This window comes from Paramormyrops kingsleyae, chromosome 19, assembly GCF_048594095.1.
Source record: "Paramormyrops kingsleyae isolate MSU_618 chromosome 19, PKINGS_0.4, whole genome shotgun sequence".
NCBI lineage: Eukaryota > Metazoa > Chordata > Actinopteri > Osteoglossiformes > Mormyridae > Paramormyrops > Paramormyrops kingsleyae.
Genome location: NC_132815.1, coordinates 26015652 through 26041678, shown reverse-complemented (window position 1 = coordinate 26041678; position 26027 = coordinate 26015652). Strand labels below are relative to the sequence as shown.

Sequence of the window (26027 nt, the reverse complement as noted above, 5' to 3'; positions counted from 1 at the left end):
AGCCTGAAGTGAACTGTTAGGCTAACTCAAGCGAGGCTATTACAAATAATCCTCGATTTTATAAGCTCGCTTCGTGGAACAGCCCCCCGGGACAACGACATGTTGTTGTGTCCGTAAAGTAGAGAACCAAACTTTTTTTTTTTTAAAAAAAGAGAGAGTAAAGCAAAATAAATAAAGTGCGCTTGGTTGTTTTTAACAAAAAAAAAAAAAAGAACCGAACTTTTTTAAATCATACAACAATCGCACACTTCCCACAGACTTCACCTGTAGGTAGGGCACTCATGACGCTTTGAATCCTGGGAGTTGTAGTGAACATACGCATACACAACACGTCACTCCAAGGGTACTGTCCAATCACGAACAAGAAGTGTGGTCCTACCCTTTCCGTTTTCTGAAATGTCGTGTTTTCTGTAATGTCGTTGTGTTTTATGAAATGTCGTGTTTTCTGTAATGTCGTGTTGTTTTCTGAAATGTTGTTCTGTTTTGACCTTCAGGGCCACCGTAAATCTATGAGGCTGAGAGCACATGATACACAAGCGCACGCGCGTGCCGCAGCCATCCACGCCCCCCGCGCGCGCCCGCCCACTCTCATCGGGCTTTCCCGCCTCTTTATCTGGCACTTTCCATCACTCCGAATCTGAGGCGAGCCAGTGTGCAGCAGGTATAAACTAAAGTATTTTTGGGTTAAAAGTGAAACACTACTTTTACACATATCTGGGTTGTACTTAAATGAATATTCAGTAATAAAGTTGTGTCTAACGGATCGGCTTCCAGGGATTTTCCAAGTTTAAATAAAATCTGTTTAGTTAGTCTTCTTGTCATATTGGAATTTTGCAGGTAACGGTGTTAGTTTGGTAAATTACCTATACTTGCTATATTTTTAGCTGTACTTCTTGGAGGGAGATCGCTTAGCACAGGGGTGCCCAATACGTCGATCGCGAACGACCGGTAGATCGCGAAGGTGGTGCGGGCAGATAGCGCGACATTAAAAAACATTTGGGCGGCCAGTTTGCTGTTGCTTAATTAAAACAGGTTACCATAACATCTACTTAGATCCCTTCTCTTCTAACGTGTCTTTGATCACATGGGTCACCAGGGAGAAAACGCGAATGTATTGCGAGCTAATGCAAAGGACCAGAAGATACTTGTTACTGGCCACCAGGACAAGTCAATATCAGCAAGGCAGTGAAGGAAGAAATTTTTCCGAGTACAGACTGGCCACAGTATAAAGTGCGTGTCTTGGGAAAAGCAGGTAATGTTTTAAGTAGTTATAATGATGTGATTACGATTGCCTCTAAATCAAAAACAAACGGAACGATAGCATTTCCCTTTTTTATGTATCATCTACAGGAAACTATGCCCATACAAGAACAAAACTTTTGAAGTCTGAGGCGAACTCAGACCTGCACACAAAGTCAGAATCTGGAGGAGGAATGGCGAAAGGGAAGCGGAGAAGGAGGTAAGACTATATTTCTCAATCATGACACAAAGTACATTAGCGAAAAGTCCTTTTCAACCAGTTTCCTTAAATTATTTTAAAACCACAGATAAAATATGCACTGTTTTATTAGAACAAAATATTCAAGTCTTAATAGTTGAGCATATTTACATATTAACAGTACTAACTTTGTCAGTGAACTATGAGGGGGAAAAAATCATTAATCATAATCGAGGTAAAATGATTTATTTTTAATTATTCATGATATTGATTTAAGGTCATATTGCCTAGCCCTAAGCAGAATCAAAATTTTCAATCATAAGAAAGTGTTCACTTATACACTTAAAAATACTTTGGCAAAATATTAATAGTAATAACATTTTTTTGCTCTGTCATTCACAGGTGGCTTGAAAAAAATGCTCTTACAAGCAACATTACAAGAAAAGACGGTGTCAAAGTAGCTAATTGTTGCCCAGGACAGGGGAGGGAATCGAATTGCGAGGACCCGAGGTGGCGACCAAGATTGGTAAGTGGCGCCCCCTTAGTCCCTCGTGGGCTCCCTCTCGGGTTGGGTGGGTGGTTGTCTTGGGGATGCGTGGCTGTGGGCCCTTGTGCCGGGGGGATGGCGGGGTGGCCTCGGTTGCCTGGTTCTCCTGCCTTCGCCTTGGGCCTGGGGGGGGGGGGGAGGGTGCTGTCACCTCCCCTGACGGCATCAAATGCCAGCACATCCAATGACAAATCAGGTCACACCTACACTTGCACATATATACAAGAATGGCTGAGCGATCAATATCATTATTATTATTACTTTTTAGGGTATGTTATAGATATAGGAATTGAAATATACATATATATGGGTACGATCACGTGTGTGTATGCTACATATATATAATACCAATTTGTCACATTATTAATTATTATTATTATCACTGATGTTGTTATAATTTTTGTTGTTTGATGAGTGTTATGTTTCTTATGGTTGTTTGTATTCTGTATTCCCCTATACTTAATTTTTTTCCCATCCCACCTACATTATTAGTGTTATTATTTCTGTATACCTTTTTTTTTTTTCCTCTCCCCCTCTCCCCATGGTGATTGATGTCTGTTATTGTTACGCTTTTTTTTTCTTTTTTCCACGGGACGGGTGAGTTAGGAGCGGCCACACTCTTTGCTCTTGAATGTAATGTAAAATAAAGTTGTCCTCCGAAGAGGGGGGGTGGTGGTGGGCAATAAAAAAAATAAAATAAAAAAAAAAAAAGATTGGTAAGTGTCAAGCTTAATTTTAAAAGAAAACATAAAGCACAAAGGTTTGATAATAATAAATCCTAGGAGCTTTAAACCCCAGACCTGCCAACATGAGCCAGGCAAGCATTGTGACATCATAGTACTCTAGTATGGAGGACAACAGATGTCACTGATAAAGAAGTAGTTTTTTTTTTTACTAAATTATATTTAGATGCTCAGATTTAGATGCATTTATAAATAAATTTATTCATCTATAAGTTAATAAACTTATTTAGTAAAGCAATTCATTATATTTTAATGGCAAAATGAGAATTTCCTAAAGGATTCATAAATATTAAAAATATTTAAAAAGGTTAATAAATGGATTAACAAAGTAAATTTTAAAAATTGCATTTAATGAGGCAATTCATTAATCAATTAATCAGTGTGCTGTTAAATACAGTAGGTATTTAGGGGTTTTCTGTGAAATGACAAATAGGATGTACCTACTGTAGCCCAAATGAGCGCTACATAAGACCAAGCTGGGTTACCCATATAGGCCTTCTATTGAGCCCATTAAGGGCACATCATTAGCCCATGTGGGCTAACCCATATGGGGCCACCATGGAAACTGTGGACAAAATTGACTGGGCCCCACTTGGGTTTCCCAGGTGGTGTCCACATGTCAACCCAAGTGCATCCCATGCGGGCCCCACATGAATGTGCTGGCTGGGTTGTTTTGACCAGTTAGTGGTGAGAAAGCAGGCACACCCATCCATCCATTGTCCAACCTGCTTATCCTACTGGGTCACGGGGGGTCTGGAGCCTATCCCAGAAGCATGAGGCAGGGAACAACCCTGGATGGGGGGCCAGCCCATCGCAGGGCACACTCACACACCATTCACTCACACATGCACACCTAAGGGCAATTTAGCAACTCCAATAGTCTCAGCATGTCTTTGGGCTGTGGGGGGAAACCGGAGTACCTGGAGGAAACCCCATGATGACATGGGGAGAACACAAGCGGAGACTCGAACCCAGGTCCCAGAAGTGGGAGGCAACAGTGCTAACCACTGCACCACCATGCCGCCCCGCAGGCACACCCATCACATTAAAATGTTAATTTAAAATTTTTGGTGCCAAATAATCCCTGTGGGTGACTAGACCCGTAATTTAATTTATGTTAAAAGTCAATTTACACGTTCAGCACCATTTGGCAGTGTTCAAAAGTGTAGTTAAAAACAACATAAAACAAAAATTGTGAAAAAAAAACTAGGTTTCTTGGTTCTTATATATAGGCATAGGTACATAATAATAATAATAGCAATAATGATGATGATGATGATAATAACAACAACAACAACAGCCTAATTACTATATATCTGTATATTTACTTGGCAATAATGTATTTATTTGACAATAAAAAAGCACTCCTGTTAGGTCATGTTTAATATTGTTCTTACATAGGCATAAGCCCTAATAATACCAATACTAATAGTAATAATAACAGTAGTGGTAGTAGTGTAATAATAATACTATCTATCTATCTATCTATAGTAATAATGTCTATCTGTCTATGTATCTATCTATCTATGTGGATACGCATCCGCGCGTATGCACGGGGGGGAGGTCGTTTATGCAGGGCCCTGTAGCCCCGAAGGATGACATGACTGGTCCCCAGGACAAATAAGTTTGAGGAACGCTGACCTAGAGTGCGGCCCAGCGTGGCTCCTGATGACATGTTAATGTCTTGGAGTGACAATTTCATTTGCATTTTACCGTTAACCCTCTGGGGTCTAGGGGTAGGAAACACACTTTCACTGACTGGGGCATGATCACACATTTCTTCAAATATCATAAACTTAATTCATGGCAAATAAATTATTTCTTATATATTTGTTTTGCCATCACACTCATCTTTATTTTAATATATATTGTAAATATGTCAGATTTTTGTTAAGTTTGAAATTTGACATCAAAGTATAGACATTGCAAAATGCAGTTTGGAACATTTGCAGAAACATTATAAAAGTACATAGTAAGCAATGCTGGCAGTTTGTTTTTATCCCAGATATCTGATCACCAAAGTCTTGGCTACATGAAGATGACTAAATGGTGTAGATGCAACATTCATTTGGATAAATAAATAAGAAAAACTTAACTCATGTCACTATTTCTGGCTCCTTTCATTGAATATGTAGCAACTTTCATGTGTATGAATGAGCCATTGTCACCTGGCCACGTCCCCAACCCCCTTTTATGGCGCTGAAGGGGATGTATCTAGATCGCGTTTCACCATTGCGCTGTTAATCAAATTACCATGCGAATGCGATTTGAATACGCGCTAATGTGGCTATTTAGAATGTGAATAGCGATCTTCGGGTGAGAGCGGTACTACACGCCCCCGATGCAGGTAAAACAAAGTAAGATGACATGGTTTACTTTTTTGCCGATTTAACCTAATTAAAAAAACTTTAATACTTCCGACAATGGACGTTTTGAAAAGAAGACAGATTACGGATTTAGCCAGCGTTTTTTTCATGATTCTACATTAAGATTTCAGCAAGATATAAACTGAAATAGACGCGAAAAGTACGCGATGTTGCCGACGACATACTCGACCCCAGAGAGTTAAACACTGACTTTTTAAAAATTGACTTTAAGTATTAGCAACAATTAAGGCTGTGCCATATCAAACCATCCACGATAACACTAGTATACATTTTTACGTGATAAAAAAGTGTCATATGGTGATATCAATGATAGACGCGATGCATTTATGGCTGCCGCTCACAACTATTTTTCTATAGATTAATTTTGACTAATATCAACTGACGGTTAAATTAATCTATACGTATACTTTTTCTCCATAAAATTAAACTGACCGTCTCAATTAAGTTAAGTTTATTTTGACAACAGTATACTGTATGTCATTGTAGGGCTTCAGATAGATAATGAACACCGGAGTTGTGGCGCTGTGTGGATGTTTATAAAAATAATAATAATAATAAATTTTATTTGTGGGCACCTTTCTAAAACCCAAGGTCACCTTACATAGCACATAAAAGACAAACAATAAAAACAAATAATCACAATTAATTTTACGCTCACAATTCTATGTGCCTAAAATTTCAATGAGAGATATATTGTGACGCCCAAAAGTTAGTAATCTGTGTCCTGCCAGCCAAGACGCGAACATCAGAATTCAGGCAACCAAGTTTATTGGGAGTGACACAAAGAGTAGTTGAAAGCCGGTTCCGGGTCGTTGCCAATAGCCGTCCAATCAGGTCACCAAAAGCCAAAGCGCATTCCGAAGTCGTGGTCAGGTCAATGAACACTGCATTCAACATCTAAACCTTCAGCTACAAAGCTAACAATAATTTAAGAGGTAGACTTGACATGCCAGAGCAGTGATAAGACCGGAGGAAATGGTGTAAGACACAATAACCAACAGCAATCAGTAAAATAAGTGATTTTTGGGTCAGAACCTATTCTTCGGGGTGCCATGGTGGTGCAGTGGTTAGCACTGTTACCTCATACCTTTGGACACGGGTTCAAGTCTCTGCTGGAACTCTAATGTGTGTGGAGCTTGCATGTTCTCCTGTCATCATGGGTTTTTTTCTATGTACTCTGGTGTCTCCCCACAGTCCAAAAACATGCTGAGGTTACTTGGATTTACCAAATTGCCCGAAGGTGTGCATGTGTGAGTGTGCCCTGTAATGGGCTGGTGCCCCATCCTGGGCTGCTCCCTGCCTTATGCGCCCATAGCCTTCAGGATAGGTTCGGAACCCCCTCACTACCCAAAATAGGGCAGGCAGTTTCAGAAAATGGATAAACCTACTCCTCACTGATCCTGACCTGGGATCCATTCTTTTGTGATCCTCTGCTTTTTGCATTGACTGAAAAATGCAGCAGACAACAATAAATACCTAGAGTAAGAATCTCTATAGACCTGCTAGACTGATGTAAAGACCCTGACCTGTACTGTAGCTCTGCAGATGCTGAGAGGATCAGTCTTCCTGCTAGTGTAACACAAGCTAAAACCCTGGCTTCCTTTAAATCAGAGCTAGATAAGATTTTAACAACTCTGAGCTATTAGTTAAGTTCTCCCCAAACGAGCTTGATTGCGGGTGTGGTACCATCAGATTGGAAGCATGCTAATATAACACCCATATTCAAAAAAGGGGATAGAAGTAATCCAGCAAACTATAGGCCAATCAGTTTAACTAGCATTACTGGAAAAATAATGGAAGCTATAATTCAAGTGAAAATGGTAGATTACCTAGATGCAAATAACATTATAAAGGATAGCCAACATGGATTTAGGAGAGGTAGATCCTGCTTAACGAATCTGCTTGAGTTCTTTGAGGAAGCTACAAGTGAAATTGATCACAAAAAGGCCTACGATGTGATTTACTTAGATTTCCAGAAAGCCTTTGATGTTGTCCCCCACAAACGGCTCTTGTTAAAGCTTAAAGCTGCAGGAATTTTAGGACCTGTGGCAGCTTGGATCAAAAACTGGCTAACTGATAGGAAGCAGAGAGTAGTTATTAGAGGCACTATGTCACAGTGGGCCTCCGTTTATAGCGGGGTACCGCAGGGTTCAATTTTAGGACCACTATTGTTCCTAATTTACATTAATGATATTGACACGAATACATATAGTAAACTGGTTAAATTTGCAGACGACACTAAGGTGGGCGGGGTAGCAGATACTAATCTAGCAGCAGAGAGGCTTCAACGGGATCTGGATTTAATTAGCGAATGGGCTGATACTTGGCAGATGAAATTTAACACAGATAAATGTAAGGTAATCCATGCAGGGAGCAGAAATAAACAGTACAGATATTTTATGGGTTCCACTGAAATAAAGGTAGCTGATTACGAGAAAGATCTCGGTATGTATGTTGATGCTTCCATGTCCCACTCTCGCCAATGTGGGGAAGCAATAAAAAAGGCGAACAGAATGTTGGGTTATATCTCTAGATGTGTGGAGTTTAAGTCAAGGGAGGTGATGTTACACTTATATAATTCCTTGGTAAGACCCCACCTAGAATACTGTGTGCAGGTTTGGTCACCATACCTCAAGAAGGACATTGCTGCCTTAGAAAAGGTGCAACAAGGGCTACGAGAATGATTCCTGGTCTTAGAGGAATGTCTTACGAGGAGAGGTTAGCGGAACTGAATCTGTTCAGCCTTGAGCAAAGGAGACTAAGGGGGGATATGATTCAGGTCTATAAGATTCTAACGGGTCTGGATGCTGTTCAGCCAAATGACTATTTCAATATTAGTCTAAATACTAGAACTCGTGGCCATAAGTGGAAATTAGCGGGAGAACATTTTAAAACAAATTTGAGGAAGCACTTCTTTACACAGCGTGTAGTCAGAGTATGGAATAGTCTTCCTGCTATTGTAGTGGAAGCTAAAACCATGGGTTCCTTTAAATCAGAGCTAGATAAGATTTTAACAACTCTGAGATATTAGCTAAGTTCTCCCCAAACGAGCTTGATGGGCCGAATGGCCTCCTCTCGTTTGTAAATTTCTTATGTTCTTATGTTCTTATGTTCTTATGTATGGCCCGAATGGCCTCCTCTCGTTTGTAAATTTCTTATATGTTTTCCCCTCGCACTTTGCATGGGCAATGAATTGGCCTTAGCAACGTGTGGATTCATAAAAAGAAGAATGAAAGACATGAACACACATATATATAAATATATATATATATATATATATATATATATATATATATATATATATATATTTGGAAGGACAGGAGGAGGGGAGATCCCATTGAGAGCACGCATTCCACAGGCTCATTTTGTGTTTTTCTGCTCTATTCTGAAATGGAAGAAAAAAAGCATTCATGAAGAACACAGACCTGTAAAAGGTACCTGTGTGACACTGTTAAGGAAGGATCTGACTGGAAGATAAGCTGGCAGAATGATTGCCTGGCTGCTGGCTGCAAATGCTATGTCAAGCAGTAATGTGGCATTAATCGAGAGATAAGGGGTGATGATTAAAATATACTAGAGGGAGCCTGGTGGGGGCTTACTTGTGTCGCATGAGCCGGGCACCCTGGATGGTCTGTGCCGTCGCATTTGCAGCGTGGCATGCCAATAGGAGCCAGTTTCGGGGCTGCACTTGATATGCGAACCTCATGAAAACCATTGAGTAGCAGGTAATATCTGGGGAGACAGAGGTCAGGCAGGGGTCAGAGGCCGGAAAGAAGGAGAGATAGTCACCGCAATAACAGCAAGACTAGGGAGGTGACACTCGAACAGCTCACAGCAACAGGCTTAAAACCTCCTTTAAAAAGTCCCTCTGGAGTCCCAGTTGACCCCGTGGACGCTCACACAGACGGAAGGTGAGCCCTCTGCCTCTTACCGAAGGTCATTCGGCCACTCATGACGTCAGGGCTCCTTTTCATGTCTACCATGGCTGCGATGGGCAGACCCCAGTTAACTACTGGTCTCCAGAAGTGCTGAAATCAAACAATAAAACACAAACTCAGAGCTGATCTAACATGTAGCAGGGTGAAAGAACCAGTAAAGAAATTCCAGAGGATCCTTGCAACATATTAGTGTGTGAGATTACTGAGCAGTAGTCATAAAATAATATTTACAGTACAATAACAAAAAAATCAATTTGTGACATTCTTACTGTGCTTTTGTTGCCTCCTCTGCTGTGTCCGCCTCCGCCATTCTTCAAAGGTTTTTTTCTTCTTCAATTCCTCCAGAATTCTTCACGTAACCTGCTCATTGGTTCTCGTCTCCTTTTTCTTTTATGGCGGTCGGCATCCAGCTTAATGCTGCCACCGCGGCTTTGGTTAGCTTACTGCTCCCAAATTAGGGGGTAGCCACTGTACTTACGTGTATAATAACGTAGACCCAACTAATCGATTATTAAATTAGTTGCCAACTATTTTAATTGTTGATTTTAATCGATTTAATCGATTAGTTGCTGCAACCCTACTTAAAACCTCATCATTGGGGGCTTCCATTTCACCATTTTAGACATAACAATATTTCAATCTGCATGCAAAAGAAGTAGGTTATTATTTCCCAATATAGTAGTTGGAAATAAAAAAGGACGAGCCTGTCAGACATATACGCTTATTATTCAGGTTAATATTAAAACAAAAGAAGTAGAAGTACATAGATTTCTTTTTTATGTAATCTTTATTTCACCAGGCAAAGCATTAAGACCAGTTTCTTATTTATAATGACATATAGATATTGTCTTGGAACTGCTCTCTACATGGTGGTTCTCATCTTGGCACCTACTGGAAGAAGCAAGGAAGCTCATTAACTCTGAAACAACAAAAAATCTTTCATATGCAAGGCATTCAGTTTAAAAAATGACATATTCTGAGCAATAACTGAAAGTATCCATTGCTTTCTATTGCATGTTAAGTGTAAAGCTGCTTCTGAACACCGTCTACTTGGGTGTCTCACCTGCATCATTAAGTACAGGTAACTCAGCTACATAATGGTGCACCCTGGAATAATGGCTTCAACAGGCAGGGCTGTGGTTTGGATGGTAATCTTCCTCCTTTTCGGCAATTAGCATACAAGTGATGTGTGCAAATATTTTATTGTCTTTAAAGCACCAACTTCACCTTCACTCAATTTCATCCTTCCATTCATCCCTCCATTATTAAGCAAATGGCCAAATTCATTCACTACCACACCGATCAAATGCAGGGTTTAATATGACGTCTTTCCAAGAGAGAGTGATCCTTGGTCCCGAGGGCTTCCGCTAGATTTACGACGACTTGAAGCACCTTCATATGGTTCTGAGCAGGAACCCTGATCCTTCTGCTATCTGTCTCTCGTTTGCTTTGAACCTTGCCTTCTGAGAAATAGGACCAGCATTAACCACCAGAAGCTCCCACACTTAACTGCTTGGGTGCCTTGATGTTTCCATAACAAATTGAACCCCGACTTAAGCTTCTGCATTACTATTGCCACCAGTTCATTCGAACTGTTTAACACAGCGTTTAAGAATTAAAAAGAAAAAACCCCACCAAACAATATAACCACCTTTCACATTCCCGTCATGGCGCGGCCACGTCCGGATGCCTTCCTGACCGCTCCGTGCAGACTGTGCACTTTTTTAGTCTTTTATTTAGTTTTCGTTTTATTTTATACCCAAACTTTGCTGGGTTTAGTTTACGATAGTACGACACTACTGTACATCGGAAATCAGGCTACAAACTACATTTCAAACACTTTTAAGCTTGATCCGTCCTGGCCGTCGGAGACATTACGCGGCTCGGACGACAGCAACAATGGACGCAACGCTTGCCCGCGGCGTAGAACAAAGAAACGCCGGGGGACACGCGGCGGCATCCGAAACAGATTGAGATGGCAAGTACGTCACACCCCACTGCCTAGTATCCTGCTGGCTAACGTGCAGCCACTGGAGAACAAGCTGGACGACCTGAGAGCCAGAGTTACTTTCCAGCGCGACATGAGGGATTGTAACATTCAGAACATTCAGCGTAAAGTGTCGTCCTTTCTACCTGCCTCACGAGTTGACCTCGGTCATCACCACGCCGGTCTACATCCCTCCCCACGTGGACACAGGTTCGGCTTTTATCCGAGCTCCACGATGTGTTGTGCGCGCTCCAAAACAAACACCCGGACGCAGCGCTCATTGTGGCAGGGGACTTTAATAAAGCGAACCTCAGGCAAGTTATGCCGAACTTTTACCAGCATGTTACGTGTCCGACGAGAGGAGTAAACACCCTGGATCACTGTTACACACCGTACAAGCAGGGCTACAAAGCTGTTTCACAGACTGGGACATGCGTCCCCATACCCAAGAACAGTAAGCCCTCATGTCTGAATGTCTGCTGGCCTGTTGCATTAACAACGGTGGTCATGAAAGTGTTTGAGGGGCTCCTGAAGGACACCATCTCCTCCTCCATCCCCAGCAACACTGACCCCCGGCAGTTCGCCTACCGCTCCAACAGATCAACGGAGGACGCCATCTCCCACGTCCTGCATACGACCCTCAGCCATGTGGACAAGAAACTGGCCAACTATGTGCAATTGCGGTTTATTGATTATAGTTCAGCATTTAACACAATAGTGCCCAACAGGCTGTTCACTAAACTGAGGAGCTTAGGAGTAAACAACCGACTGTGTGTGTGGGTGCTGGACTTTCTCTTTGGTAGGTCACAGGTGGTGAGAGTTGGGAGCTGTGTCTCCAACAGCATCACCATCAACACAGGATCTCCACAAGGGTGCGTACTCGGTCCATTGCTGTACGCACTCTACACTCATGACTGTAAGGCCACTCATCGCTCCAACACCGTTGTTAAGTTTACGGACGACACAGTGGTGCTGGGGCTCATCACCAACAACGATGAGTCAGCCTACATGGCTGAGGCGGAGAGCCTATCAGCGTGGTGTCACGACAACAGTCTCCAGCTGAATGTCGACAAGACAAAGGAGCTGGTGGTGGACTTCAGCAGGAGGCAGCAGAGGGTCTACACTCTCCTCACCGTCAACGGATCTCCTGTGGAGAGGGTGAGGAGTTTTAAATATCTGGGTGTCCACATTTCTGACGACGTGACGTGGACTTTTCACATCCAAGTCCAGTCCAAAAGGGCTGAGCAGCACCTGTACCACGTGCAACAGCTGAGGAAGTTCGGGGTCTCTCCAACGATCCTACGGACATTAACATCAAGAGATGTAGGAGCAGGGCCTTCAGGATCATAAAGGACACATCCCACCCCAATAGCAGCCTGTCTGAAATCAGCTTCTGAAATCAGGAAAGAGACTCCGGAACATCATGACCAGGACTGAGAGGCTTTGGAGGAGTTTCTACCCCCAGGCCATAAGCTTTCTGAACCTGGACGTGCCATTGCACCTCACACCCTGATGTACATTGTGCTCTTGTACCCCTCACCATATCCGCACTCTTACACTGGTCACTTTTTTATGTCTGTGTTACCGTTCATTTTGAACATACTTCTCTGCTCGCATTTTAGCTTTTTGCACTTTAGCATAATTGGATTTTTAACTTGCACAGTCTACAAAAGAGCCGTTCAGGATGCTTTTCACTACGTGTTGTACTTTCTTTAACTGTCACATACATAGTTATACAATCTTGAATCTTCAAAAATGAACACTGCATTCAACATTTAAACCTTCAGCTACAAAGCTAACAATAATTTAAGAGGTAGACTTGACATGCCAGAGCAGTGATATGACCTGAGGAAATGGTGCGAGACACAATAACCAACAGCAGTCTGTATAAGGTGTGATTTTTGGGTCAGAACCTATTCTTGGGGGTGCCATGGTGGTGCAGTGGTTAGCACTGTTACCTCATACCTTTGGGACACGGGTTCAAGTCTCTGCTGCAACTCTAATGTGTGTGGAGCTTGCATGTTCTCCTCCTGTCATCATGGGGTTTTCTCTATGTACTCTGGTGTCTCCCCACAGTCCAAAAACATGCTGAGGTTAATTGTATTTACCAAATTGCCCATAGGTGTGCATGTGTGAGTGTGCCCTGCAATGGGCTGGTGCCCCATCCTGGGCTGCTCCCTGCCTTATGCGCCCATAGCCTTCAGGATAGGTTCTGAACCCCCCCACTACCCAAAATAGGGCAGGCAGTTTCAGAAAATGGATAAACCTACTCCTCACTGATCCTGACCTGGGATCCATTCTTTTGTGATCCTCTGCTTTTTGCATTGACTGAAAAATGCAGCAGACAACAATAAATACCTAGAGTAAGAATCTCTATAGACCTGCTAGACTGATGTAAAGACCCTGACCTGTACTGTAGCTCTGCAGATGCTGAGAGGATCAGTCTTCCTGCTAGTGTAACACAAGCTAAAACCCTGGCTTCCTTTAAATCAGAGCTAGATAAGATTTTAACAACTCTGAGCTATTAATTAAGTTCTCCCCAAACGAGCTTGATGGCCCGAATGGCCTCCTCTCGTTTGTAAATTTCTTATATGTTTTCCCCTCGCACTTTGCATGGGCAATGAATTGGCCTTCGTAACGTGTGGATTCATAAAAAGAAGAATGAAAGACATGAACACACATATATATAAGTATATATATATATATATATATATATATATATTTGGAAGGACAGGAGGAGGGGAGATCCCATTGAGAGCACGCATTCCACAGGCTCATTTTGTGTTTTTCTGCTCTATTCTGAAATGGAAGAAAAAAAGCATTCATGAAGAACACAGACCTGTAAAAGGTACCTGTGTGACACTGTTAAGGAAGGATCTGACTGGAAGAAAAGCTGGCAGAATGATTGCCTGGCTGCTGGCTGCAAATGCTATGTCAAGCAGTAATGTGGCATTAATCGAGAGATAAGGGGTGATGATTAAAATATACTAGAGGGAGCCTGGTGGGGGCTTACTTGTATTGGATGAGCCGGGCACCCTGGATGGTCTGTGCCGTCGCATGTGCAGCATGGCAAGCCAATAGGAGCCAGTTCCTCGGCTGAACTTGATACACGAACCTCATAAACATGACCGAGTAGCAGGTAAGAGCTGGAGAGACAGAGGTCAGGCAGGGGTCAGAGGCCGGAAAGAAGGAGAGGAAGTCACCGCAATAACAGCAAGACTAGGGAGGTGACACTGGAACAGCTCACAGCAACAGGCTTAAAACCTCCTTTAAAAAGTCCCTCTGGAGTCCCAATTGACTCCGTGGACGCTCACACAGACAGAAGGTGAGCCCTCTGTCTCTTACCGAAAGTCATCCGGCCACTGATGAGGTCAGGACTCTTTTTCATGTCCACCATGGCCGCGATGGGCAGACCCCAGTTAACGACTGGTCCCCAGAAGTGCTGAAATCAAACAACAAAACACAAACTCAGAGCTGATCTAACATGTAGCAGGGTGAAAGTACCAGTAAAGAAATTCCAGAGTATTCTTACACCATATTAGTGTGAGATTACTGAACAGTAGTCATAAAATTATATTTACAATAACAAAAAAAATCAATTTGTGACTTTCTTACCGTGCTTTTGTTGGAAGGTTTTCCCAAAAGGCACATTTAGATCATGGAAAGGCAAAGAGAACAAACAAAAAGATAAGTGCAATTCTGTGATCACCAGCAGCACTTCTGCAATGAGACCCACATGTAAGCAATGACTTTATGGTTACATCTACAAGGCGAAGTTTAACTCATTCCCAATTGTGACAACAAATCCAAACAACCTGCTGTTACTTGTATACCACACAGTATAAGGGCAAATTTATACTTGACACATCGTGGCCATCACGCATTTTCATCATTGATTCCATGCATCGCTTGAGCACCTATGTGAGGAATTAACATGTGCGCAAGCTGTAGTACTAACAAAAATTGGGGTGGCAGTATGGTCACCTTTTGTATTAAAGTAGCATCTGATTTTCTCAGAATGAGTGACTAGAAGAACAGTATGTTTTCAGAGGTAGGTAGGTAAGGGGGTGTGGGCTGATTACAGCGCATTGCTGCACCCACCACACGATGAACCACCTCAGGGGTGAGAACCTGAGTGCAGTCGTGCAGTGAGTGATACCTCAGCACCACAGTAGTCCGAATGGAGAGCGAGTTCTTTTCCAGTGACCGGAGTACTGATCCTGCCACCAGCCCCCAAATATCCCTGTAAGTTGGAGGACATCTTTACAGGGCAATGTTTTCAGAGGAAAGACAGAAAACATTCTGAGGATTATTGTGTCCCTCTGTGTACACAGTCTTCAAAATTAAATGGCAGTTTAAAGTTCTAAGAAAGCAGTGTCATGTGTACAAAGTACAATGAAATCCTAACTTTAAATTCTTACTTGCCTACTTTCATAATCAATGTTATTTTTCAATATGATTCCAGTACTGTATATCTAAGTCTTGGTGATAAAATTCGCCGATTGTGCGGTTTACGTTTCACTAGAACATTATATTTTGTTTCCTATGAAAATATAAACAAGCTGTGCAATTTTAATGACCGCTCCTCATAATTATCTAGCATATGTTTAACATTAGTTAAACTATGTAAACCAAGTTTACAGCCTCTAATTTTGCAACAGCTCTGCATGCACTAATGTTTTCCTCCTTACTGTTTAAAGCACTCAAGACATTTGTGAGAAATTGATTTAACATTTTTTTTCTTTATAGATACTCCAAAGCTTACTACAGAAATGGGTTTTTTCCAATGTCCTGCCGCCTAATTACAAACTACTAACTACTACGCGATATCTAACATACAACGCAACATTCAACATGGGGTAGTAAAGTGATGTGTGGCAGAGGGAAGTACGATGTGGAGCGGTGGGCAGAACAGGAAATGCGGCAGCAGTATTATACAACACTTCATACCACAACCTCATACAACGTGAGACTGGAAATGAAGGAGCCGACCAAGATGGTTTGCTCGCACTGCCCCGTGGTGGACATGACCCTTAATCCTCCAGATAGATGTGAATATATATATATATATATATATATATATATATATATATATATATATATATATATATATATATATATATATATATATTAGGGCTGTCGAAATTAACGCGTTAACGCGGATTTATCCATCATCGTGATTAATCTGATTAAAATTTTTAACGCAATTAACCCATGTGCAACGCAGAATGATTAAAAATCCCTGAAATGTCTCTGTCAACCCATTTCGGGCAGTTTTGGTGTGTTCCATTTGCCCTCGGAACTCGTATTCCGAGTCGGATTCCGGAGTTTTGAAGCCAGAAGTAACGACATGCGCTCCCGTTTCTCGGAGATCCGAGAAATGTCTCGGAGCAACACAGAGGATCCCGAGTTCAGAATCCAAGATACTGTAGCTGCGCCTTGTAGTTTTACTGTTTAAGCACTACTTCTCATTTGTGGCTCATTAAATCGGTCGCACACGCTATACCGTCCAAGTTATCTGTGGATGTGTTGCTGCGGAGTTTTATATGTAAAGCACCGCACGTAATGTGTTATCAACTGATATTGCTAACAATTGCAATTAACCGGGCTAGAATTGGACTTCATGATTACCGTATTTTTCGGACCATAAGATGCACCGGACCATAAGACGCACCTAGTTGTAGGGGAGGGAAATGAAGAAAAAAAATATTCTGAACCAAATAGTGTCCTACAATATTTTACGTCAACCATGTAAAGTGAACAGTAGTCAACAGGAGCATTAAGAACCATTATCACTGTTATTAACAAATAAAGTCAGTAAAAAACAATAAAAGTACAAAGAAACAAGGAGACTCTTCAGTAACAAAAAACTTTCATGTGTATGAATGATCCATTGACACCTGGCCACATCCCTCCCCCCTTTTATGGCGCTTATTGGGATGTATTTGGATCGTGTTTCACCGTTGCGTTGTTCACCAAATTACCATGCGAATGCGATTTGAATACGCGCTAATGCGGCTATTTAGAATGTGAATAGCGATCTTCGGGTGACAGCGGTACTACACGCCCCCGATGCAGGTAAAACAAAGTAAGGGGACATAGTTTAATTTTTTGCCGATTTAACCTAATTTTAAAAACTGTAATACTTCCGACAATGGACGTTTTGAAAAGAAGACAGATTACGGATTTAGCCAGCGTTTTTTCACGATTATACATTAAGATTTCAGCGAGATATAAACTGAGATAGACGCGAGAAGTACGCTGCGTCGCCAACTATGCACTCGACCCCAGAGGGTTAAAGCATGTGAGCAGAGCAATATTCGGACCATAAGACGCAGTGACTTTTTCTCCCCTCTTTTGGGGGAGGAAAAGGTGCGTCTTATGGTCCGAAAAATACGGTAGTTGAATTATTTGTCGGATTTACGGTAGTTCGGGCTAATTGTAAGCAAACGAAGATAAAGACCATTTAAACTGAGGTACCTTAAATCCTACAAGTTGACCGGCTAAGCAAAAAATCTTGCTTTTTGATATGGGTCCATGGTATTGCACTTCTGTGGCAGATGGAATACATCCGACTCATGTTCAAGATGTTCAATAAACATGTTAAGTGCATATATATTCCCCTTTTTCTTGAGTCGGTTTGCTCATGCAAAATTAAATGTGATTAATATAGATTAAAAATGAATGATATTTAATCATGATTAATCGAAATTAATCCACAGCAACCCTGTGATTAATCTGATTAAAATTTTTAATCGTTTGACAGAATTATAAATATATATTAAATGTAAACACACGAAAATTAAGCCCTTGTCATCGGGGGCCGTCCGCCGGTGCATAGGAATGTTCAGTTCCTGGAGTTTAATCCAGCAGATATTACAGTGCTTCCACTTTAAAACCCAGATCTATCAATGCCATAGCTATGTGTGTGTGCGTATCAGTATAGGCGTACGTTACTCAAATGGATTCTCTCAGTCCCGGAGTCTGGAGCGGGTGTCCTGCCGCTACCTCCACCGATAGTAGCTTCGGAACAACCTATGGCGAGGTCGGTTACGGCCGACCACTTTGCTCCGTCATCGCGTGTGTGTCATTTCCCCGTCTCAGGTCAAGTGTCTCTGGTGAGTCTATCCTCGGACCACGAGTTTCCCTTAATTTCTTCACCGAGTCTTGGTTCAAAAGGCGCTGGCTCCTGCTGGTCAGCTAGCATTGCCCTCCTGGTAATTTGTAACTTGCCAGCTATACACAACTCCAACGGCAAACCACGATCACAATACCAAACAAAATAAGGAAAGTCTTTGCCGACAGACTGGATTTTTCTTACCTGTCCAACTACAGCTTCCGACTGACGCATTCATTCCCACCACGATTTCGCGGACAAAGTGGATTTCTCCGTTGTAATTGGTCCATCTAAAAAACACGTACTCGCTATACAGCATGCTGGTAAATGTAGTATACAGAAAAAAACAATACAGCATAAAATTCTTTTACCATACAAGTGAACCATATTTTACACATCCATGCATATTTAAAATATTTATTTCCCTTAAATTGGGTATATTTCACTCAAAAAACAGTTTAAGTTTACTCCAAAAAGTGACTGTAAATCGTAACCTTATTTGATTCAAGGCTCCCAAATTTCATCAAAACTTTGAAGCGAGATTACATCAGGGGCAAAACATATGTCTCACGGTTAATGCGTGAGACTTGAGAGCCCTGCCTACGGCATTCATCGGATCTTGCTCTTACACTTTAATCTTTTCTGCACTCCATCTGTATGCGCATCCATGTAGTAATGCACACGTAACTTATTTTGTGATTTACCTGGAAACAACAAATGATTTGCTGGTAGGTGGTTATTGACTCTGTATATCTCAGGACAGTTATGAACTCCACTCCTGAAGTCCGCATGCCTGCGCATCCTCCAATAATTTTATACAAGGGGACACGTTGGAGGGCGTTTTCCCTTACGCCTCAGCGTGTGGAATACAAAGTATGGCGTAAGGGCTGGTTGTAATTCATGTGTCTCACGGTCAATTAATGCATGAGACGTGAGAGCCCGGTTTTATTTGAGTAAATTCTGTAGGTTATTTTTGCAGTGGACATGCTTAGTGCTATGTTATATAGTAGCATCAAGGACTACAAGCTCAATTACTTTAATCCTTTAAATCTATTCACAAACAATTACTTTTACTTAAGTATAAAGGCCACTTTTACTAGAGCAAAATATTGCTTGGTTACTTCTGCTTTTACTGCATCATTACTAGATTTTTTTAAAATATACAAGGGTTACAAACATAGGATTTTATTGACTTATGGAATTACATCTGAGTGCCACATTAAATACAGTTTTTGTGGTAAATAAGACAACAGTGTTGCCATCTATCATCTTTGGTCAGCTGGCTGGCGTGAGATTTTCAATTTGAGACAAATCTGCACTCACTTTTACATGTGTAAAAAAGACTTAATCTACTAGTTCTCAGCCCTTTATTTTCCTTTCATTAATGTGTTTGCATGTAGTTCTTGTTTCCGCCACCAGGTGGCTACCAGAGTGTAATAATGCATGTTCTGAGCATAACGTGGTTCGGGGAGGTATTGGTTCAATTAATATCTTAAACAGTGTGCGTCCATTGGAAGTGAGTATTACTATTTGTGCTTCATCCTTATTTCTTTGATGCCTTACAGCTGTATTTACACTGATATGGTAGAGTTTTATGGTTGTTTGAGATAGTTTTCTGTATAATTTGGGGAGCTAATTGCTAGCCGCCTAATGCTGCGCAATGGAGCTCGGTTTAACTCCATTTGATACAGTAATTTTTGTAGCTCTTCTTTTCTAATTGAAATGCCTTATTTAATCTGTTGTGTGTTATGTATTTAGTATGAGAAGAACTTGGCAGCTGTAGATAATAGTGTAATGATGTGTGTGGAGGGGGAGGGATTGGTGTGGAAGGTTAATTAAGTGGCTACACCTGGGTTGTTAGGGATGTGGGATTAAAAGAGGGAGAATACAGGGAGAGGAGGAGAGAGCCGCGAGAGAGAGAGAGAGAGTGTGTGTGTGTGTGTGTGTGTGTGTGTGTGTGTGTGTGTGTGTGTGTGTGTGTGTGTGTGTGTGTGTGTGTGTGAGTGAGTTTGTTAGGCACAGCACTCGTTGGTTCTGGGAGGGAGGTGTATGGCGTTAAATCAGTGCCAAAACTCGCGCGCATAAAAACAACGCGCGCGTATGCGCTCGCGAGCAGAAAACCCATCCTCTCTACGCGCTCGCGTTTGCACAGCACTCGCTCGCTCGCTCGATCGGCGTTACATTAGTGCCAAAAGTCAAACCACGCGCGTGTGTGCGCTCGCGAGCTCAAAACCCATCCTCTCTACGCTCTCGCGTTCGCTGGACCCTATCTACGCGCTCGCGTCTGCACAGCACTCGCTCGCTCGACAGGATGAATTTTGACACTTTGGAGGCGGGAACAGTGGCTAATGGCTCCGCTTCTTTGATTGGTCTTTTTGAAAATTGACTACGATTGGCTATTTGCTTTGGTAGAAGATGAAGATAACTGACCAGTGGATGTGGGATTCACGCTGTCATGATGTCGGAGCAAGTAAGTTTTACACTGAGTTCACATCTTTCAGAGATTTTTTCATATTCCACGTTCGAGATGGTAATTGGAATCGTGTGTGTGTGTCTTAATTAAAGCAGAGCTTGAAATTCAATGCGGGATAGCTGGTATCTCGTGCAATTTTATTTATTCCGGCACAGTCTGCTATCATAATGTGGGAATTTCCCGCTTCGTTTTACCGTATATAAAGGAATGGGCCAATGTAGGGTAAATTGCATTATGAACAACAAGGCATATCTTTTTTCATATATAACAAAACCAATGTAATAAATTCAAATCCTGAGAAGAGTGCTCCTCAGATATTAGTTCTCGGGTTAGTGTTAGCGCACTACAGGCGAAACCAGCTTAAGTGCTATCTATTCATGTTTATTAAATTACCATTAGAATGGAGAGGTTTTTAATGTCTTTTGTCATTGTAGCTGCTAAATAACTGCCATAAAGTTGTCTGCTTGCTACATTTTAATCTCCACTGAGTAAGTGTTTTTCATTGATTTTATTTAACAGACTCTGGTCCTAAGATCTAATGTTATACTACTTAACTTATATTGTTTGTGAAAAGGTTTAGCACGATCAAACAGAGCAGCCACTACATCATCATACATGAACAGGCACCTCACAAAACAAAAACATTTCATTTTTATAATTAAAACTTTTGAATGGTAGGCCTAGTGTGTGTATCAAAGACAAGATTTTGACACCTAATTAATTATAATTTGTTCTGTGAACAGCTCAGATACCACCTTCTCGAAAGTCTTTTGCATAAAATAGAAATGGGATTCAGCGCGACTCCACTAAATTTGGATTACCTGGAGTTCCTTTGTCGTCAGGAGCTGTATCTTCTGCAAGCCCTATCTAATCACATGGAAGTACCTCCTGCTATCACCCTGGCTTTGCAAGAACTCTTTGACCTTGTGAGGGGATATCTGGAACGTCCAGCCCCATGCGTCACACAGGAAGTCACTGCCACCAATGGACGACCCAAAATTTTGATTGAAGAACAACGTTTGAAGGAAATGCTCCATACTCAACTTCCTGTGCCTTGCATAGCCACACTGATGGGTGTTTCAAGAAGAACAATCTTAAGACGAATGAAAGAGTATGAGCTCTGTGTTAGGGACACATATAATTCCATCAGTGATGAGGAACTTGACAATTTGGTTGCTTCTGTCAAGAATGATTTACCAAATGCAGGCTACAGGATGGTCAGAGGGAGGCTGCAGTCAATGGGCTACAGGGTTCAGTGGAGAAGAGTTGCAGCCTCCATGCATAGGGTTGATTCCATGGGCATCATCTCAAGGTTGACAAGTCTTGGCTGTGTAGTACGCAGAGTGTACTCTGTACCAGGGCCCTTGTCTCTGGTACATGTGGACACGAACCACAAGTTGATCCGGTTTGTATTCATGTCAAATTTATTTGAAGTTTGTTCAACTACAGCCCTGGGTGGATTGGTGTGAGGTGGTGGTGGGGCTTTGGAGAAGATTTCCTGCCGATGAACACTGGCAACTTGTATCTATGTGTTATGGAGGTCTCAGGACTCACAGGTATTCAGAGACATGTGGATAGTTTACCAGTGTTTTTCAGCAGGAAATAGTTATTACCACAAATCGTCACCCCCCCTCTTCATCTTGGCCAGGGACTGCATTTGAAAAGTAGCCACTTGACTAAAATTGGAACATTTTCAGAAATGCCAGCAACAATACTGATAATGAACTCCCCTTAACTGACTCTGTTTGTTTAGAAAACAGACTTTTAAGAGAAAAGAAAGCCTTCCTTTGGTTTTGCATTTTTCTCTTTTTTGTTAGCTGTGCACAACATATCACAAGGAATACTTAACATGCACAATGATGATTGTGTATGTTCACAGTAAATTTTTGAAGTGGAAGTTTTTATTTTAAAAAATATACAAGAAAAATTCTATCAAAACAAAAGAGAAAAGAAAGACAAGAAACCTTTGGAAAGTTCTCAAAGGGGATTCCTCTCTAACCCTTTTAAATGCATGTACACAATTACTGTGATTTCATTTAAAATATAAATAATATTTTATACTTTTTATCGCTTCACAGATACAACATTGTGATATTTGGAGGAGTGGATGGTTTTTCAAGAAAGGTACCTGACTTAGTAATATCTTAGTAATTCCACATGCTATGCACTGGCTATATAAACGTTGTGTATTCTGTAAAAACATTTAGAAGCTTTGATAATCATGAGTTTCAGCCCACTAATGACTTTGTAGTACTTTTTGTCTTTCTGTACTTTAACTGGACTTTGTCATTTTGTGGTTATGCCCCAAGCTAACAGGAAAGCAACAGTGGAGGGCTGCACAACATGAGGAGGCAGAGGCTAATTATGTCAAAGGACTGAAAAGGGGGCCAAATTTAGCAATAACCTACAAATAATCAACCAGCTACCCTATTTGTTTGACCACTGTTTTCTTGGTATACACATACATCTTTGATGCCTTTTAATTGGTTTAAACTTTATTTACTTTTGTAGATATTGTACTTGAATGTGGCCACAAACAACTGTGCATCAACTGCATTTCAGTTCTTCCTGGAGGCAACGCAGCGACATGGCTTACCCTCAAGGTAGTGTGCTTTACACTGGTACACAGCTAGTGTGTCCTCTAAAAGTCTTGGCAATGTAGATCAATTAAAAATCTATTTGCTCTATACCAGTTTGAAAATGGCTTGCATTTTTTTTATTTAAATTAACAAGAATTTTGATCACATTTACCAACACTAATATAACTTCTTGAGGGTAGTATTGATGTATCTAAGAGGTTACAGAGCCATAATCAAAAATTAGTTGTTCTGTTAATCTCACTATGATTACTGTGATTTCAGGGTAAGAGCTGACCAGGGAGTGGAGAATGTGGACATCGCCCGGTTTATGTTCACTGTCCGTGGCAATGATCGGAACAGCTTCATCTCAGGAAAAAGTGTGCACAATCAAAGGTATGATTCATATTTCTTTACTTCCATAGCGTATCCCTGATATTTTTTTCATTTCATTTTATTTATTCCAATATATCTGTATGGAATCAGGTTTGTAAGGTTATTTAAATGCTGACTGATGATAAAAACAGTTGGAATAATTGCATTCCCTAAGCAGTACATGTTTATGAAGAAGTTATATAGAATACTATTACCCACAATGTACAGTTTGGCACATATCTAATAAATTACTTGATAGAACTGGTTTGGCCAATGCCCTATGCTTTGTTTTTCTCCTAAGTAAATGGGGAGAGCTTGTGAACCAGAAGTTTTATCTATTTGATTACCCAGACATTCACTTTGAACTTGAAAATTTATTAGTAACATCACATTTCCATAATCTCACAAAATTATTTATATATATATATATACATACACATATACACACATACATACACACACACACACACGTTACTAGCAGTTCAAAGTTTAGTGGTTATGGAGGATCTTTTGTGGTCAGTGTTATGGAGGATCTTTTGTGACATATCTTTAATTATGTCGTGTCAATCTATTGTCCAATAAATGCCTCAATGAAATATGTCAATAAATCATTCAATTTAGTATTGAAAAAATTATTTCATTGTTTATTGACACATTTAATGAATGACATATTATTAATTGAAAGACTGACAATTTGAAAGATTTCAGTACGCAAATTAGATCTGTACTGACCGGTTTATGAAAGCACAGTGGGAGTGTTTAAGCCATTGACCTACAGCCACATTCCTTTTGATTTCTGTGCACGAAAGAAAGTGAGGTCTTTGTGCTGATTGCAGTGGGGCTAGCTTAACTAACAACTCTTATTTTAGCATTCTTCAATATGTAGCTAATAACTGCAGCTCATATTTGTGGATTTCTCTCTACAGATCAACGACAATATGAATTGGACAAAATCTACAAATAAATAGGAGCAAAGTCACAAATGTTGCGTGATCCACATTCACAAATGTGCACAACCCATTTCAGTTGTACAAATCGCTCTGTATTTTTGTGGATAGTTAAAGATTTGTGGATCACTTCCTGCCTACTTGTGGATCACGCGGATTTTTGTCCAATTCATACCACAGCTGATCTGTAGAAGAAAATCCACAAATACTTGTTGCAGTTATTAGCTAGATACAGTAGTAGAAGAAGGCTAAGATAAGAGTCGCTAGTTAAGCTTAGTGAAGCTGGCCCCACTAACAGCTTCAGATAAAAAATACAGTGTTTGGTTAGTGCTACATTTGTGCTGCATGCAATTATACCACTTATTAGTGATGCACTAACATAGTTTTTCCATTAAATTAATTTTCTGCTAGACTTAGACACAATGTCATGTTTTCCTACATGTTAATGGAAATTATTTTATTTTGTTTTAACCTTAGGATAGAACGGTTATGGCGAGATGTGTGGATCTCAGTGTCATCAAAATACTACAACCTTTTGCAGTCCCTTGAAGAAAATGACCTCCTGGACATCTCCTGTACACATGACATATTCTGTGTACATTATACATTTCTTCCACGAATCAAAAGAGACTTGGAAATATTCACTGAAGGCTGGAACCACCATTCACTACGTACTGAGGGAAACTGGAGTCCAGCACAGATCTGGGAGATTTCACAAATGCTAAACACTAATGCCCATTCTGAGAACCTTGCGGTAAGTGTTTCTTCTACAGTGTGGTTGTTTCCAAATACAAAATATCAAAGTACACATACTAAATGTGTTTCATCAGCAATGCTCTATGAGGAGTTATCTTAAATGTACATATCATAACCATATAATTGTTGATCTTGTGAGTAAACTGAAATATACAGTATTGTTACCACATGAAAGCTATGATTTGTTATGTCTTCTGATAAATTTATAGGACCTACAAGAGCCAGACATTGACTGGGAGACTGTTGTTGACTACGATGGCCTTGACTCAGAAACTGGTGTTGTAGTGCCTGAATATGAGTGCCCTCTGACTGAGGAGGAGATGAATGAACTCCAAACTTTGGTTGATCCTACTGACCGAAACATTACTGATGAACAGCTATACACTGTTTGCTATGAGCATATAAAACGACTGCAGGCTCAAACTTAAAAACCTGTTCAGTTCTGCCACTCCCACTGGACTCATCACAAACACACACTGCTTCGTTCAGGTCATCTCTTTAACTGTCATTCACGTGCTAAGGAATTTTGTCTGTTAACTTATGTCTTTGGACATGTCCTGTTTGAATTATTGTACACAACCTTTGTTTTACATTTTTATTTCATGGCACAATTATTCTGATAGACTGAAATCCTTAAAATGCTTCAGAATCCTTACAGAAAAAATGTACATGAAAAACAGCAGAAAAATTACTGAAAATGCATTGAAACTGTATATACTGCTTAACCATAATAAAGTGCTACT

At 40.9% G+C, this 26027-nt stretch overlaps 2 protein-coding genes and 1 long non-coding RNA gene across 4 annotated transcripts; 1 reads left to right on the top strand and 2 right to left on the bottom strand.

Moving 5' to 3' along the window:
* Positions 1 to 594: 594 nt before the first annotated feature.
* On the top strand, positions 595 to 26027 carry LOC140580940 (uncharacterized). Of its 2 annotated transcripts, XR_011984081.1 has the most exons (8): positions 595 to 661; positions 1097 to 1252; positions 1351 to 1459; positions 1841 to 1964; positions 22709 to 23233; positions 23492 to 23602; positions 25006 to 25282; positions 25494 to 26027. XR_011984081.1 is itself a non-coding variant. In XM_072702665.1 (6 exons), the coding sequence occupies exons 1-6, from the start codon at positions 21416 to 21418 to the stop codon at positions 25710 to 25712; spliced, it is 1365 nt and encodes a 454-aa protein (XP_072558766.1). In that variant the 5' UTR covers positions 17521 to 21415; the 3' UTR covers positions 25713 to 26027. The 2 variants fall into 2 exon arrangements, 1 of the variants encoding a protein (XP_072558766.1); XM_072702665.1 differs by lacking the exons at positions 595 to 661; positions 1097 to 1252; positions 1351 to 1459; positions 1841 to 1964 and adding an exon at positions 17521 to 22035 and having other exon boundaries at positions 22709 to 22754; positions 23142 to 23233.
* Positions 8426 to 9235, bottom strand: LOC140580945 (uncharacterized). Its single transcript, XR_011984085.1, has 3 exons — positions 9047 to 9235; positions 8715 to 8847; positions 8426 to 8500 (listed from the first exon to the last, which is right to left on the bottom strand). It is a non-coding gene; the product is annotated as an uncharacterized lncRNA (long non-coding RNA).
* LOC140580943 (mitochondrial pyruvate carrier 1-like) lies at positions 13767 to 16090 on the bottom strand. Its single transcript, XM_072702671.1, has 4 exons — positions 14656 to 16090; positions 14386 to 14482; positions 14054 to 14186; positions 13767 to 13839 (listed from the first exon to the last, which is right to left on the bottom strand). Exons 1-4 carry the CDS (start codon positions 14689 to 14691, stop codon positions 13815 to 13817), a joined length of 291 nt encoding a protein of 96 aa, XP_072558772.1. The 5' UTR covers positions 14692 to 16090; the 3' UTR covers positions 13767 to 13814.

What these genes read in the sequence shown, in the direction of transcription:
- LOC140580943 (XM_072702671.1), bottom strand. Translation starts at nt 14,691, where the DNA reads ATGTGCCTTTTGGGAAAACCTTCCAACAAAAGCACG. An exon ending in AACCTTCCAACAAAAGCACG is followed by an intron (nt 14,483 to 14,655) that starts GTAAGAAAGTCA and finishes GTTTGATTTCAG; the next exon opens with CACTTCTGGGGACCAGTCGT. An exon ending in CAGTGGCCGGATGACTTTCG is followed by an intron (nt 14,187 to 14,385) that starts GTAAGAGACAGA and finishes CTGTCTCTCCAG; the next exon opens with CTCTTACCTGCTACTCGGTC.
- LOC140580940 (XM_072702665.1), top strand. Translation starts at nt 21,416, where the DNA reads ATGGGATTCAGCGCGACTCCACTAAATTTGGATTACCTGGAGTTCCTT. An exon ending in ACGAACCACAAGTTGATCCG is followed by an intron (nt 22,036 to 22,708) that starts GTTTGTATTCAT and finishes ATCGCTTCACAG; the next exon opens with ATACAACATTGTGATATTTG. An exon ending in TGGATGGTTTTTCAAGAAAG is followed by an intron (nt 22,755 to 23,141) that starts GTACCTGACTTA and finishes TTACTTTTGTAG; the next exon opens with ATATTGTACTTGAATGTGGC.